We start from the raw sequence: 17,500 nt of genomic DNA, 5'->3' as shown, positions 1-17,500 counted from the left end.
CCGATTTTCTGAAAAAATGGGCTATTTTTAGGCAAACTTTCAGAAGCTAAAAACTAGGAACTACAAGTTGCCTGATGTCATAATTGGTATATGGGCCTACTTGCCGGCGGTGTTTTGTATAGAAGAAAAGTTTACATTCCTTAAGCTTTTAATGCACAATTCAAAGTTCTTGTGACTCACTTTCATGCATTCGTACTACAAAGAAAAATACATAGAAAAGAACTTGAATTCGGCGGAGAAAAAATTCAACCTGACTTTTGATCTCTGTTAAAGTGCCTCTGTGACCAAAAAATCAATTCATATTTTTCTTTGGATTTCAAAACTATGATAACAAAACACTAAGTGACCCACGTTTTAAGCCTTGATTTCAGAAAGACACCTCTTTATTTTAACTGTAATTTTCCTATTTAATGGTCTGCCATTACTAACATTATGTTCTTGAGAGAGCTGGATCGAGGAGAAAATGACGTCATAGGCTCACTAGCTTAAGAATGCAATACGTGTGAGCGCCGCAGAATTAATGTGCAGCACGGGGTTTTGCGCTTTCAGACTTTTAAACTCACGCTTTGCATATATAATAAGCTGCGTTCACACGCTGAAATTTTAAGCTAGTGAGCCTCTGACGTCACTTTTCCCTGGATCCAATCGTCTGAGGTCCAATCGGTCAGTTTTGAACGTGAGTAATGGCGGACCGTGAAATCCAAAACTTACACTCAAAGTAAACGGCCTTTGGATAAAAATCAAAGCTCAAAATTTTGCCAGTCAGGTGTTAAGCAAACACACTTTCAAAATCTGAAGGAAAAAAGGAAGTGATTTTTTTGATGACAGGGGCACTTTAAGATGTGAATGGAACCTTGTGGATACTGGGCTTGCCTCCACATTGGGCTGACCATAGGTCTGTTATGATTGGCTATTGTGAAAACCCCCCCCCCCCCCCCCCCCTGCGAGGTGCTTCTAAAAATAGAAAGATACGGGAAAGAGTTAATAAGGAAGGTGGAGGCTCAGGGTAATGGGCTTCAGCTTTTAACTAGATGTGCTTAGAGTGTTCATATCATGATTCAAAGTTAGGAGGGGAAATACTGAAATCTCTACCATCGGACAGTGACTTGTCCACCGGATAAAGTTATCCGGCCTTTCACCAACAAGGGTCAGATCTATATCTATGGCGAAAATACAATAAAAATGATAAAAGACAAAAAAAAAAAAAATTCAAGAGTACAAGGATTACAATAAGATGGCTTTTTACTAATGGTAAAAAAATCAGTGTTTCAGTTATGTAGAACTAGACAGTGTAACGACTGAAAGCGCTCATAACTCATTTTAGAGTTTATCTTGGTGCAGTAATCCCATGATTGAAAAATATATATTCTTACAGCTGTACTGCATGAAAATGATCTCCTGATGAAACACTTAGTGGTCTCAATCTTGCCATGGCGTCCACACGCCCTCATAAAGTGCCTTCACGGCAGCTCTGGGATCCAGTGGACCGAAAAGCGCTGGCACAACTCCCTTCATAACCACATCTGGAAGTTTCCCACTGAGGTCTTCGTGTTCTGTTGGATCAGCGGTGATATTGAACAGGACAACTTTCAAAGTGTCCTTGGCCTGGAAAGAGATTTGGGATTTACTGTGACCGGGAAAATGAACTATTTTTTCTTTGGATTTCAAAACTTCGTTATCTAATCACTACACGACGATGACCCAAGGTTTAAGCCTTGATTTCAAAAGGACACCTGTTTATTTTTACTGAAAGGTAGTGAGGTCCAACCGTTCAGTGTTGAACGTGAGTGATGGTGGACCGTGAAAGCCTTTGGATAATAATCAAAGTTCAAATTTTGTGATTTTTTAAAATCATAGCACTTTAAAGGCAGAGATAGGTTTTTAACGAAATGTCATAATTTCTGGATTGCTTAGTGCCGGCTAAGAAAGCCTTTAATAGGCACAGAACTTCATGATCATCACGGATTTGGAATTTTTTCTATGTTCAGGACAACTGGAAATCGAAACAAAGCCTCAGTTGGATCCCATTATCTTATTTGGCCCTTGATCAACCAGTCAGTTTCCACTTTACGATCGATTAAGGTGAAACTATCCTCAACTATTTCACTTCACCTCAGCAACTTGCATTCACATGATCATGACCCACAACGAATTATAACATAATAGGGAGCTTTAGCAACGACGGCGGGAACGGCAACGAGAACGTCATCTCAAAACATAAATTCCCATTATTGTAATCACTTCGAGACTTATCCAAGCTTTTTAACATGACAATGGTGTGGCAGACCCTCAAGAATGAAAGCGATATGAGTCAAGCTTAATTTAGGGGAGAAAATGAAAATTTATCCTCAAGCGCTGACGTCCTACCAAAAACCTCAAATTTGGCTATTTCACGTTGATGTTTTGCTGACGACGACAAAGAAATGAACAAAAATGAAAAACGCATGTGCAGAGCGTGCAAAGCTATTGTTTTTGCCCACTGAATATGCAAATTTGTGACGTTCTCGTTGCCGTCGCCGTTGTCGTTGCTACAGTAGGGAGCTTAAGCAACGACAACGGCGACGGCAACGACAACGTCACAAATTTGCATATTTAGTAGGCAAAAACAATAGCTTTGCACGCCCTGCACGTGTGTTTTTCACTTTTGTCCATTTCATTACCGTCGTCAGCAAAACTACAACGAGAAATAGCCAAATTTTAGGTTTTATGGAAAACGTCAATATTAAAAAAGTCATATTAAAAAAGTTGAAATATTAACGAAGCGATTACAATAACGCGAATTTATATTTTGAGATGACGTTCTCGTTGCCATCGCCGTTGTCGTTGCTTAAGCTCCCTAATATAACGCGCGCGCTGGTCCTGCCGTATTTTCCTATTGAGCCATCACGCCAAAAATCCATACACGCATGAACTTGCGTATATACACGACATGAGCAGTTATCTTTTAGATCCAAAGTTTCCGTCGAGTTTTGCTGCGAGTTCCCTTATTAAATTTTCGGACATTGAATGAAGTAAAAGGAAAAAACCAGGGAAAACCAGCGAAACTTTTCCACCTCTGCATTGACTTTTTAACAAGCAAGGAAGCCAACCAGAGAAACAAAAACGAAGCACTACAGGCCCGTTTTCCAAATTTCAATGATTGGAACATAAGTGCCAGAATATTTTAGTTGAAAGGCACTCAAAAAGTACTCAAGAAGCTAAACTGGCTGCGCCTCGAGCAACTCTTTAGTGCTTCTCACGTGCTCTCCAAGCATCCTGCGCGCATATTGCACGCTAAGAATGAACGAATACTTAATTGTGTGGCGTGTATGAGATATGTCTATAAAAGCATAGCAGTTAGTTATTGTTTTAATTAGTGAACAGAACTCTGCATTTAGCAAGGACTAGCTAGGACTGTTGGTTTTGCTAACTTCACATATTGCAGGTATTGTTAAAAGGTATCGAGACTGTAGCAACTTGCGGTACACATTTGAGGAGCGAGGATGGCACAGTCGGTTAGTGCGCGACCTTGGTGCAAGACGTCCTGAGTTCGATTCCCGGATCTCTCATCCTTGTTTCGACTTCTTTCCTTTCCGTGTGTAGCTTTAAATACCCGTAAAACGGAGCACTGATGGCGAGGGGGGAGTAAAATGAGCGCACCGTCGGCCTCAGGTTTGTCAGTTGAATTACTGTTACGAGTTATCGACGTCAAATATGGTTGCTTTACTTTACTTTAATGGCTTTATCATACTGATGGTGGCAAGCGTACCTTCTCTCCTCTCATATCATCTGATGTACCTCCAAGCTCGGGTGGCTTATACCAAGACGAATTACCCACGCTCATTAGCAGCTTCATATCACCTTGCCTAAAAGCAATGCCTTCATATACTGTAACGTCATTTTCTTCATCTGGTTGCAAGTCGATGTTCAGAAGTATCTCCTTTCTGGGGGATGGTTCACCTTGGGAAATGGCGTTCCACACATCCATGCCATCAAGCGGTGTTGGCGTATTAGTGACGCTGCCGCCTGTACAAAACATCAAGGCTTAAGTTATATTTCCCTCTTAAGGTTCCTTTCTTTCCGTCAATAGGGACCTTTAGATCAGAGGTCCATTACCAGTAGGGGTTTTCCGTTCTGAGCACGCGCAATTCGAAAAATGTCGGCCTTCAGACCTTATGCGCATGCTCAGTACGGAAAACTTGTATTCGTAGTCACCCTCGTCCTCCGATCTAAAGTTCCCTAATGTCACCATACCATTACCGGTGTAAAGAGTCAGAGAAATAGAGCAGTTTGTTTTAAAAGGACTGTCGAAAGTACATGTATTTGCGCGATTGCAATTGCTACGCTTAGTGATTGGTTTAAACATCTCGCGCCAGTTTATCAACCAATGAGAAGGAAACCAAAACTAATCGCGATTTGCTCGCCTAATTTCGATTCTCCTGTATTTTGAGCCAATTAATTAAACGGAATTGCTACGAATTTGGTTTGGTTCATTGTGTTGTTTGCACCTGCTGTGATTTATCGAGGTAAGTACTTTAGTATTTGTTTTACGACACTCAATTAAGAACAGCTCTATGTAATTGACACTTGAAAAATGTATTAGTAATAAAAAGGTACCTTCCACTCCACTCCACTCACAAGTTGCTTATAAAGACTTCTAAGTTTCTGTAAATTCTAGATTATAGAGGCTCATACCACAGCGAATACTATCCGCCTTTATTAAGGAACAGTTCTATTAAGTGAATATTTCCCAAAACACGAACTGTTTCATCTACTAAATCCATTGTTGAAGAAAAATCATTCACTAGGCAGCCCCCTTGACTTGATATTTTGGGCGGTTGCTTTCCGAAGGTGTGACTAAGTCGTCTGTACATCAAAATTCTCCTTCAGGGCAAGTTTTTTTTCAATCTCAGTGTGTTCCTATTGCTATGATTATTTAATATAAGAATATTGTACTTTCAACTACCTTCAGCATAACTTGCACAAAAAAGGCTGCGTTACTAAGAATGGCATGAATTATTGTTAAGTACATTGCACAAGAAAAAAATGGGCATTTTGGATGCTGATGCTAATGAATTAATGAGAAACCTGTAAGGGTGCCATAGGTGCCATATATGAAGGAAGATCCTACATGATCAATTACTGATTCCCAATCAGTCATGACTATTTTTCACATTTTTTTGTGAGTCCGTGATCAGAGGTCACGACTTGCTCACACCTGTTTCCCAATCTAAGCACTGACTAAATAATTTGCTGTGCGTTATGATTTGCCAATTGCAATATTGTCTTTATCTAGGTGACTTTTGATTGGCAAGCTAGAGCAACTTTAGAGCAACTACGTTCTTAGTTAAAATGCACTCTTTTAGCCTTCTTACTGAAGCATGGATTAAAGGGAAATTAAACAAGCGAATTGAGAGTACCTGCGAGGTTTATTAATGTCGGAAACCAGTCTGTTACATGCATGAGGCCTTCACATTTCACTCCTGTCCTCTCTAGCAAATTTCCATGAACAAAACTAACTCCTCTTACTCCTCCCTCCCATAAAGTAGTTTTATCCCCACGCAGTGGCCAGTTGAATCCACCGTGATTATACCATCCTCCATTATCAGTAGAGAATACAACAAGAGTCTCTTCCCATAACCTGTGGATAAAACACCACCAGAAGCCTGAAAAACTACTTGGTTACTCAAAACATTTTACCATAGGTGGTTACCATGAAGATAATGACTTTCGTGCTTCTAACAAAGGTAGTAGGATGGGCACAGCGGTAACCGCATTCCCCTTCCATCACTTTGGCCTGGAATGAATACACCCTTAAACGGTTTTTGACGCCATCTTGGCTGGGGGGGGGGGGGGGGAAGGGGGAGGGGTGCAAACAAGGCTAAATTTACAGTAAATGTGTGGGGATTTTGGCCAACTTTGAACCGCTGTAGCGCCGCTAACAGGAAACGGATTTCCAACTTTTGCCACTACTTTCAATAGCTTCATTGATATCATTCATTCAACAGAAAATAACACCATTAAGGAAGGTACGACGTCCGTACATTCGAATGATAAATCTTCTCATGTTCTCAGAAATTTTCGGGCAAAACGCTCAAAATTCGGGCAATAAAGAAACGATAAAAAATGGAATTAAAAAATATATAAATAAGGCAAAAATATAAAAAAGAACACTTGAAAGTATAAAAATATTACTTCTGTAAGTTAAAAGATATTAAAGTCCTTGTTTTGAAATAAGTCCTTGCGGTTGATCTTAAAACATTTGAATTGCTCGGCTGCTGATCTGTTAATCGCTGGCATTTGCTGCAGTTCGCGCCACACTTTCGCGCCATTTTTAAGGCGGCGCGAGAGATCAAAGATGAAAGAAAGTTTTAGTTCGAAGTGTCTTCGTGGTCTGTACCATCGACTCTTTGGGCGACGCCGGCATTCGAAACGTTTTCAGATCAAAGGGACTTTTAAGGTCAGTTCAAGCAGCCTACGAGGCTTCAGATAAATATTTAATTTAGCGTCAGCAATTTATTTTGCATAAAATTTATGTGAGGTTCTAAAAACTCTTTGTTTCGAATACGTACAGTTTTATGACTTTTAAGGATTGTAAACGAATGTTTCTTTCGTACATTTTGAGGGAGTAAAAAACGGATTTCAACAATTGAACATTCGGGCACTGTGTATTTTTTCGGGCAAAAAGGTCACCGCCCCCCCAGGTCGGATCGTGCCCGTACGCCTATGACTCTTCGGGCCCGAAAAGCAATTTGAAAAACTACGATCCGCTTATCATGAAAAGCTGATCTGTCAACATGTTTTCGTTATCAGAGAAAACAAAACTATCACAAAGTTTCATGACTTAAAATGTTTTCCTTTTCAACATACAAGGCGTTTTATGTCACCCAAAACACACCTCAAATGCAGACCCGGGACTTTCGACAAACGGCCCCGAGGTCCGGCTAATCGAACCTAAGCCACACTGGTGGGAGGCGAGTGCTCTCACTAAAACTGAAGTTACATGCACAGTAATCTCTTTCACAACATTTTCCGTTTGACTGATAATCTTCACACACTCTCTCTCTTCAGTTTAGAACAACAGGAAAAATCTTACTGATTAAAAAGTCACGCTAAAGAGGAGTAAATTAGCTTATTCGGCTGCACTTTCACAGTGAAACAAAGCAGTTCACGACTGGACATCCATTTGACACTAAAAGCCTATAAACGTGATTGTTGAAATATGCCAAAATCTCTGTCAACACTGAATTGCAAACGTTTCAGGCCTTCTTCGTTTCTTTAGCGAGTTTTACAAAATATGTCAAGTAGCAAGGCATGCATTCAGAAGGAAAACATTCTCTGAAAGCCAACCATTGTAAATTAGTGTTGTGTCTCTGGCTCTATTTCTCTCAGCTTTACGGTGTTCTTCATTGAAATTTTCTCTTCTTCTCCTTCCACACGGTTGTTCCACACGGTTGTCCACACGGTTGAGGCATACAGCATTGTCTGCATAATCATTGCGTTATAATAAAGTTTCCTTTGATCAAGAGGCAGTGAGCGTCTAATTTTCCGCAACACAGCGAATCTCTGTGCTAACTTCTTGCATAGGTCATCCACATGACGGTCAAAGGAATGCTGACTGTCAATTGTCACCCCGAGCAGTTTGTGCGAGTGTACGTGATTAACTTCCGAAGACTTAAAGCGTAGTTGAAGGATGGAATGTTCCATCTTCTTCACCAATCGTTTTCCCGTAACAAGCATCGACTCGTTTAACAACATTTTATTACTTGATGACCAATTTAAGACTTCAACAATGTCCTCCTGTAGGCCCTCAGAGCCAGCATTGGGGGCCGCCTGATAGTGAGCAGAGTGGCTGATTGTAGTGTCGTCAGCATATATATCAGCGGCACAGTGCTGCAATGCTTCGGGTCATTAATAAATACAAGGAATAAAATAGGACCTAAAATACTTCCCTGTGGCACACCGAGCGTCACAGATCTTTTTGTAAAATGGCACCCGTCTATATTTACATACTGGCTTTTTCCACTCAAATAGTCGAGAAACAGGGGAAGAAAAGTCTCATTCACTCCAAGCACCTTCAATTTCGTTAGTAACAGCTGATGATCAATCAAATCAAAAGCCTTCTTATAGTCTATAAACCCAAGCCCAGTGACTTTATCATCGTCGAGTTTAAACAGCAACTGGTCAACCAAACGAATAAGGGCAGTTTCAGTTCAATGGGATTTTCTGAAAACAGACTGGAGATGATGAAACAGATTGTTCTCCTTAAGAAAATTGCACAACTATAACATGTGTGTTTCTCTAGTATTTTAGAGAGAACAGGAAGCACAGAAATCGGTTTGTAGTTGTTCTTATCATTCCTACTGCCATTTCCTTTGAAAAAGGGGTAACTTTTGCAACCTTCCACAGGCTGTCCTGCCTCCCCACCTCCACCCCGACAGTCTGTACGCACGGGCGTACGCTGACGTCACAACCAAAATTTCTCGGATAGATAGATTTCCCAAAAAATCTTACCCATGGTGCTCCGCTGGCGCGCTTTGCGCGCCTGAGCTCCGCTACTATGTTACAGTGGCCGGTTGAGTTCATTGATTCTCTGTACTCTGCTCCAAAAAGTGCATGTTTTTCTCCCAGTAGTATTGTGTTACCGGTAACTGCTGTAATCGATTTGACATGTTTTATGAACTAGAGGGTTTACAAAAACCGCTATTACTGCTGGCATGATGACAAAAGTTCAGCTTTGAGGAGCTTGCATGTACATAATAATATAGCGATGTTTCTCGTGACGTCACGCATTGTTATTAATATGCCAACCAGAACTTAATTGGCTGTTGAAACAATCACTTCTTTTGTTCCGTGGTTGGCAAATTTGAATATCAAAAGAAATGTGACGTCAATGTTTGTAAACAAGAAATATCGTTATACTATTTCAAAATATTTAAAACGGTATACTTTAACAAATTAACATACCATGACATCCACAACACAACATGCATCACATTCATACCCTGCCTCCTTCATCGCCTCAGTGATATTACCAATGGCTTCATCCATAATGTCCACCATACCAGCATATGTTCTGCGGGATTCATCCTTGATAAAGCTATATTTGGCTGTGTAGCTTGCAGGGGCTTGGAGAGGAGTATGGACGTTTTGAAATGCCATGTACAGAAATAAAGGAGTAGATGAATTATGTGACTTGATGATTCGCTCTGCTCTCTAGAACAGGGAAACCGATAGAGTAAAGTTAAAAGAAAGTGACTGGATAAATTTTTGAAGGACCCCTTCAGTGTGTACATCTGAAAAAATAAGTGTTCAAGTTGCCAAATTTCAAATTAAAAGCTCCGATTTTTTGCAACCAGAAAGTTCCTTCAAAACCTTGCCAAATTGAAGAAGGAAAGGCTTCCCAAAAACAAAGAGGGAGAGGAGCTAATGCTGATGGAAAGGAGAACCCGAGGGCAGAGATTAGCAACAAAGTTTTTGTTAACTTAATAGTACTGTCTAGCTTCATCTTAGCAATAATCGGATCAAGTGACCTGGAGTGTGCTTTTTGTCTACACTCCTGGCAGTCCTTTCTATATTATTGCCCAAAGTCAAGGAATGCTCTTTTTAAGGAAATCTCGTTATCACGCAATTGAGAAAAGTGGCTGTTTCTGTCGATTGACTGACTAAACACAATTGACAACAACAAAAATCCCTCGTTATTCACTCTGATTAACAATAGCACATAATAACTTGCACCCATGCATAGAAAATTAGAATCAAGCCAGGGGGAGGGTAATCACACAGCAAATTAAAAAAAGGTTCAAGATGATATTTCATTGCAAGTACCACCTGACGTAACTGAATAACAAGTGCGTAGCTAGACTGGCATAACATAAGAAGGGACTGCAGTCAAACGCAATGCCAGCAGAGTCCTCTCTCAATTGAAAAATACGGAAAACAAGGAGCACAAAATCACCTCTGCATAAGCAAATGTAGCAAATTTTCCATTCAAATCTCTCACTGGCTCCTTGTTGTCTCTGAAGTCTAATATATCGAACACTTTGTGCGTGTAATGATCTTCCTGTCCATTGTAATAACCATAGAAAGAATCAAAGCCGCGATACGTTGGTGTGTACTCCCACTTGTTATAGCCCAAGTGCCATTTCCCAACCATGTGTGTCGCATAACCTATCGTAAAAAGGTCACAAATGTTGAATGACAATGCTACGTGCACAGTAAGAATGTTACCTTTAGACATTTTCGTCTATTAGTATGAAGGACATGTCAATTCTTAACCTATTCTCATAGTCCAGTAGCAGCTCTAACGAATGATCAGTCTGCAGTAGCTCAGTGATATATATAGCACCTGATTTGGTAATCGGAAAAAAAAGACCATTGCTGCTAGAAGCATTTTTGTTTCCATTGTTCCTCTTTGCAAGTACGTCTAAGTCATTGTCAATAAGTATATCCCTATTTATTAAATTCTTAACCTCGGATAATGCATTTCGCGTGCTCTGATTGGTTCAATCAATCTCGGTTATAAGCTCATATACCTTAGTTTGACCTTACATGGTAAATGATTGCGTTACGGGTTCCTAAGCTAAAATTGTTTTCGCCAGAAAGCCAAACTTCTCTTTGAATAAAGCCAAAAAAGAAAAAAAACTTTTTTGGCCGAAAGTTTGGATCAACTCCAACGTTTAGAAGTACGCGAAAAGGCAAGAATGTTTTTGTGATGAGCCTACGTCTGTCTGACCACAAGGTATTACACAACATCGCATCTTCGTCAAGTTAAGTTTTCTCGATTTCGCTCGGATTTCTTCGCTTTTTTCGCTCGTATTTCGTACTTCCAAATTTTTGGAGTTTAAGGAATTTAATAAAACAATTCTTCCATACGCGCTTGTTGGATATGAGACTGGTTATGGTCAACTCGTCGCTACGCGTCTCGTTGCCTATTTACCATCTCATATTCAACGCTAGGCTCGATTTTCAGCAGTTTTGGGAGCCCGCGTTCCTTGCCCCACACCACACGTTGGAAGGAGGATGATACCGGACTCCCAAAACGGCTGGAAATCGAGCCTAATCCAACGCGCGCTTATGGAATAATTGTTAAATATTATTCTTTGCCTTGCTTACTCATCGTTCATATTACTACAACTACGTCGGCCACAACCGAGCTTTGATAAGCTTATTCCAGACGCTTCAATCATGCACCAGCGCCTCTAACTCCTGGATTAAGAATCTTCATTGATCAGCGTAGACCTAGCTTTAAGATATTAACTAATGTTGATTTTGGTCGTCGTCTACTTCTATGGCCGTGGGTTGTCTCCCAAAGGACGAGTTTATGTGATGGGAGGTAGGGATGCATGTCTTTCACAGTTACCAGCGAGCCTCATCGTTCTTGCTGCTACTAAAATTATCTCCAACTGACTCGGCAAATCTCCATAAAGTTCTTCATTGGAGGTGTGGCTTTTCCAGGAAACATTCAAGGCTACCCGCAATATGGGAGTGTAACAGCCATTTAATGACTAGGTGAGGGTAGAGGTTAGGTTAGGTTAGGTTAGGGTTCATATTAGCCACAGTACAAATACAGCATACTGTAACCCCAGGGTAAGCTGGATAACTGATACCCAGAGCAAAGTTGTTGAAAACCTAATTTCTGAAATTGTACGCTTAGAATTTTGTTTTGGTTGGACACGCTTGATTGCATTTCATTACTGTGGGCACGGCCCCAATCACGTGGAGCCTCGATTTCAGAATGGCCACATTAGCAGTTTTTTGCTGACGAGTGTCACGTTGGACTTTTGATTTTCATATTTAGCTCTTTATTAACCGAGCAGGAGGTCTGTATGGGAGAATATTGACCGAAGTTGTCAGTACTGACCGAACGCAGTGAGATCTGTACACACGACCGAGGTCAAGATTCCCCCATACGGACTGACTGAGCTCGGTTAATAAGATGTTTATTATATGGCAAACAAAAACAATTTAATTATTTTAACGTAACTGGTTTGTACTAACTGACATTTTGCTTGCGAACGGCGATGAGCGGCAATGAGCTGAACTGGATTCTGCCAAAGTGTATTTTTTTTTCTTTTCAAGCTTTTTGGCACTTCCATAAATAAATATTGGTAGTAGGAAAAAAACTCAATATTTTTTGCATTTTAGTTTGCAACTTTTTCACCCCAAAACATTACCGGTCCAGATGCCGGTTAATGCCGGTCTAGATGGGAAATCTAGACTGCTCTCAATATCGATTTCAGCCAATCAAATTCGTGAATTCGGTAGTTCCCATTCCTTGTGAGCACACCCATATAATAAATGAAATTTCCACCCTATGCTGCAATTCATCCAATTAGATTGCTACGATAAGCAATGCGAATTTCCATAACAAAAACAAACGGTCGAAAAGCCTGTCGGTTGAAAGTGGGCCTTTAACTCATGTATGCGCGCATGCGCAATGAATGAGTTATTGCAGAGTGGGCATTTGGTGTGTATCGTAGGCCGTGGGCTTAACGGATCTTCGCCGAAATGCCCTTGAGGCCCAACCCGAGCCCGAACATTTTTCTTCGGCTTAGATGGGACTCGAACACCGCAATGGCGGCGAAGCCGATGTAACGCGAATGGTGTTTTATTGGATCTTTTAAACAACATATATCCTTGTGGAGCTCAAGAATGGAACGTCAATTCGATGAACAACACAAGCGGCAATTGCATCTTTCGCCGTCGGATATCAAAGTTAGCTTTATTTCTAATATTTTACTTACTGTAGTACTATGTACAACACTGAAACCAAATGGCAAATTCTTTGTTTGCTGTTTTGGTTGGATACTCGTAGAAGAAACGAACACCTTGAGTAGAAGTCGGATCTCTGTTGTCTGGCTATTTATAATTTTATTTATTTGTACTCGACTCTGCTCAGTCTTCAAGTAAAAAATAAACACAATTGGAATTTTGACTCATTCTTGTTAATCAAGAATGATTTGAAAGAAAGCTTGTTGTCCGTTTTTTGCTTCATTATTCGCGGAAATGGTTCTTCAGTAAAGGGTTTGATCCTGAACACTGGTGGGAAATTTATTTAGCTGCGCGTGTTTTAAGACACGACGTGTATTCCTTGTTCGCACGCACGCAATGAAAGAGAAAGTTTTTTCTTCACTCTAATTAATAGCAAATATGTTGTTTGTTGCAATAACATTTTTGGCTCGAAAAGGTTTTTGTGAGATTTTTTCCCTTTGTGGATTCATCGTGTTGTGTGAATATATCGCGTATATGGCAACCTAGTAATAAGGGTTGTCGTGCTAATTACTCGAAACCAAACAAAACCTGCAACAACGGACAAACAAATTTGATACAAGTAATAATTAAGGGGGTTCATCAAGTTGGTTGCTCATATTGCATAAACATGAATGAGTTTGCTCCAAGGAGCCTTTGATTTGTGAATAAAAAGAGTGATGTTTTCGCTATAAACTGTGGTTATTCGCTGAAGGACAACGAAATATCTAAGAAGAGATACCTTATTGGTGTACGTGGATCGGGTTTCCGACACCAAAGTGGCGACCCTGTCAGGACAGTTGTCAGTTACGAGTCGAGTCAGTCTAGGTGAGACCTCAATGGGCGGACAAAGTTAAAATGTTCTCAAGGGAGATACGCAAGGCACTTTTTTACAAGTATGAGATACAGGAGATTTTGGAATCAGAAGACACGGATGACATGGAATACATGTATGAAAGAAATGTGAGGATTGTTGGAGGGTTAGGCCCCGTTTATATGGAGAAAGGGTAGAAGGGTCACTGGCCTACCCGAGCTACCTTGGGCGAGCCAAATTTCCTTACATTTCCATGTAAAACGCGCAGCGAACCGTTTACATGAGAAAGCAAGAGTTGGCTCAGCTAGAAGGGTGAACCGCCTAAACGAGTCACCCTTTTTCGACGGTAGGGTCACCCTACTAGCCGGGCCAACTTTTCTTCATATAAACACTTTGGCTCGGTCAGCCGGGACGCTACTCCACGTATCGGAAATTGAAGTCCGTACACGTTTTATCTTTAAAACGAACATTGTGACTTAAATTGCTATCAAAGAAGTTAAATCTAAGTCAACGGTGACCGTGTGAGTGATTTAAAAAATAGAAATCCAGCGGAAAGAGGGATATTGAAGTTATGAATTATTAGGCAGGGTCAATGAATAATTTTGGTTGGGTTAACTATGACTCGGTCAACCGGGACAACTTTACTCATGTAAACGGTCAGGAGAAGTTGGCCCGGCAAAGCGCGTGACCCTTCTACCCAGCACAACCTTCTTCATATAAACGGGGTCTTAGAAGAAAAAGTGAAAGAAGTGACCGATGAATTACTGGACGAGGAGAAACCACTGGAAGTGGTAAGAGAATACAATAGAAAATGTAAAGAGGATCTTAAGCCATGAGGAGCCTACGGGATAAGTTGAAGGTACGATTAGAAGATCTAGAGGGAAACAATAGACTCATGAAAGAGGAGATTTCGCTGAAGAAGAGTTTTGAGATGGAGTCAGAATTGGGAAAACATAAATTGGAGAAAGAGGGTGAAAAATCACAAATTGCAAAAATACAAGATCACTTCCTTTAGAGGCGATTTTGAAGCTTGGTTACGCTTCTGGAACCAATTCCCAGTAGAGGTAGACGGCTCAAATCTCTCTGATATTAGGAAGTTCAATTATTTGATTGAATTGGTTAAAGGAAAAGCCAAGGATTGTATTTTGGGCCTTCCTCATACTGCTGAGGGCTATGCAGAAGCCAAGAAAATTTTGGCAAAGACAAAAAGATGCACAAGGTCAAATATTGATCCAAGAACTGGAGTCTCTCTCTCAAACATTATGAATACTAAACAGATTGAGGAAAATACCAAGCTGTCTCAGACAGTACAAACACTTGCCTGCATGAACAAATTTGAGAGAGCCCAAAGCTATGTATACAGCATAATGGATACGTTGGGCACTGTGAAGGAATCCATGGCTCAAAGGGATGATGAATGGGAGGAGTGGCGGCTGAAGGAGCTGGTGGAGAATTTAAGAAAGTACACAGACAGAGACCCTTAGCCAAACGAAATAGGCAGCAAAACCCCAAAGACCCCAAAGGGTTCCCAGAGCTCAGATAGAAGGAGGGATAACTTATTGCTTGCAGGTTCCTGTAATGCTTCTGCCTGGACGTTGCAAGTCGCAGGGAGTTCTTGAAGAAGTATAAGTTGTGCTATAATTGTACCACGTCATCGCATTTAGCTGCAAAGTGCGGATCACAGGGTTGTGGTCGATGTGGGCCCACGCACCACACATCGTTGTGCGATAAGCCAGCCACAACTACGTTATCGTCAGATGAAACTGATGAGACCAAGGGGTCGCATGACAAGTACTTTCGAGGGCTCGAACAGCAGACCACTTTACATGCAACAGTACTCAGGGCGCGACGAAAGTGCTGTCCGATAGCCCGGGGCTAGTGGAATGACTTGTCGGGCTAGCGTTTTCTTATCGTAGCTTGATGGGCAAGCACCGTTGGTTCCCCTTTTCTGATGATAAATTGAGCTTTTATACCAAAAAGTGTGTAGCAGAAAGCTCCTGAGAGAAAATGATAATGTTATGAGGCCAAATTATCGTAGCGTGACAACGTTTTGCACCGCGTCCGTAAATAACGTCATGACTTTTTCTGCTTACAAAAGCGACCGAAATATATTTTATAAACAATTTAATTTCGGGCTACCTCCTCAGACCTTCGGGCTAGTAACTACAAGTAACAGCTTGCCCGAAGGGCAACCTCATCTTTTCATTTTCGTCTCACCCTGGTACTGGCAGACGTGAATGGAGTGAAAGCCAGGATAATGCTGGACACATGAGCTGGGAGCTCATTTATCAGTTCAGATCTAGTAGCTGGACTAAATCTGAAGCCGCAACGAGTTTAACAGAGAGTTATTGAGCAGACGTATGGAACTGTGTGTAAGGACATTGAACTGTATCAGGTCAAAATTAAGTCTGGCGCCATTTACAACTTTGAGATGGAGTTACAGGTTGCTAATGCTGAGAAACCTGTTTTGACACACATTCCAAACCCCAGGAATGAAGACCAGAAGAGTAAAAATCCTCGGATTAAAATACTTGTGTTCAGTGAAGATTAAATATCAGATCAAGACAGGCTACCTGTGCATATCATTTCTGGTGCCACTGATGTTCAGAGGATAAAGACGACAGAAACGATGGTCCTTGGACCATGGATGGTCCTGGTAGAGACTCCGGGAAGATTCAGTTGGCAAACACTGAGACTGAGAGAGTTCTTTGCATGCACAATTCATAACGAGTTCAATCAGATGTGTTCGCAAGAAGCACTGGGGCTCACAGACTACAGTAAGGGAATGTTTCATGAAGATTTTAGAGCTCAGCTGCGACGACAGGAGGATGGAACATATTCGACAAGGGTGCCATTGAAACCAGATCACCCTACATTACCATGACAGGCTAGATTGCAGAGCAATACTCGCAAACTTGAGAGAATTCAGAAACTTGATAGAACAGCAAGTAGTGCAGATCTTAGAGGCAACATAATCAATATGATATTTCTAGGTTCGACTTTGTCTCTGCATCGAGAGAAGTGCCTTGGGTTTCATGAGATTCTGCTGATGCGTGATCAAACTTTTCAAACTCTCCAACTCCACTGAAAGTGTTTGAATCTGTTGCTTGAGCTCTTGATTTTCTTTACATAGTGCGGCAGCCATACTTGGAAAAACTATACCGAAATGTTTAAGATAAAAATTGCGTGCAGGCTAAAAGTTTTTTGTGCAAAGATGACAGAGCTCAAAAACAAGCGTCCATCTTGTTAGACGCTCACCGCTGACCAAAAACACCATTCACCGGTCCAATCAGACTCATGTTGCTTAGAAGTCAAAATTGATAACTTAACTGGTCTCCTCACATTAAAATGGTTACTTCAAACTTCAACACAAAGATTTCTAAACTTAAACAGATGAAGATCTTCAACCGATCCACTTTGGAATCTATTTATTTCAAAGGTATCTTGTCAAGTGCGACTTATTGTATATCTTTGTGGGGATCTTCCAACTTGTTGGCTGACCTCGAGGACTCGCACATCCGTGCTGCCAGACTGATTCACAATATCAGCATATCTACCCCAAAACATGAAGTTCTCAGCATGGCAAAATCATCTATACATTATATGTATAACAGAAGACTTCCCTGTATTGCATACCAGGCTTTTCATAACTTAGCTCCTGATGACATCTGTTCAACAATTTATTACTGGGTTGCCAAACCCAGTCGGAATATCTGCGTTTAATTTCTCCGATTTATTATTTTTTTTCGTGTCATGAAAAGTCTTGCCTGGCACTCCCCTGCTCAGTGGTGTCTTTGTGCATAGAGTCTTCTGTGCGAATTTTTGTAGGTTTGAGTGGGCTGGGGTAATGCGTAGCTTTCTCTGGTGCACCCAGGAGAACATTTAATTAACCTGCAATGGCGTCGAAAGTCATTGTAGTGCGAATGGCGTTTTAGTGGATCTTTAAACAAAATATAC

At 41.0% G+C, this 17,500-nt stretch overlaps 1 protein-coding gene across 1 annotated transcript in view; it reads right to left on the bottom strand.

The window, feature by feature from the left end:
• Window positions 1–1,224: 1,224 nt before the first annotated feature.
• Window positions 1,225–17,500, bottom strand: part of LOC137992342 (arylsulfatase B-like) — a 28,127-nt gene continuing 11,851 nt past the window's right edge. Inside the window, exons 3-7 of the mRNA XM_068837628.1 lie at window positions 9,938–10,149; window positions 8,984–9,195; window positions 5,400–5,620; window positions 3,749–4,005; window positions 1,225–1,605 (exon numbers count right to left, since the gene is read on the bottom strand). Of these exons, the coding sequence (XP_068693729.1) occupies window positions 1,420–1,605; window positions 3,749–4,005; window positions 5,400–5,620; window positions 8,984–9,195; window positions 9,938–10,149 (1,088 nt within the window). The 3' untranslated portion in view covers window positions 1,225–1,419. The remainder of the gene's footprint in view (window positions 1,606–3,748; window positions 4,006–5,399; window positions 5,621–8,983; window positions 9,196–9,937; window positions 10,150–17,500) is intronic.

Source organism: Montipora foliosa, chromosome 2 (assembly GCF_036669935.1).
Source record: "Montipora foliosa isolate CH-2021 chromosome 2, ASM3666993v2, whole genome shotgun sequence".
In the NCBI taxonomy this organism is placed as follows: Eukaryota; Metazoa; Cnidaria; class Anthozoa; order Scleractinia; family Acroporidae; genus Montipora; species Montipora foliosa.
Note: the sequence above shows the minus strand (reverse complement) of the source record. Positions and strands in the feature narration are given on the sequence as shown.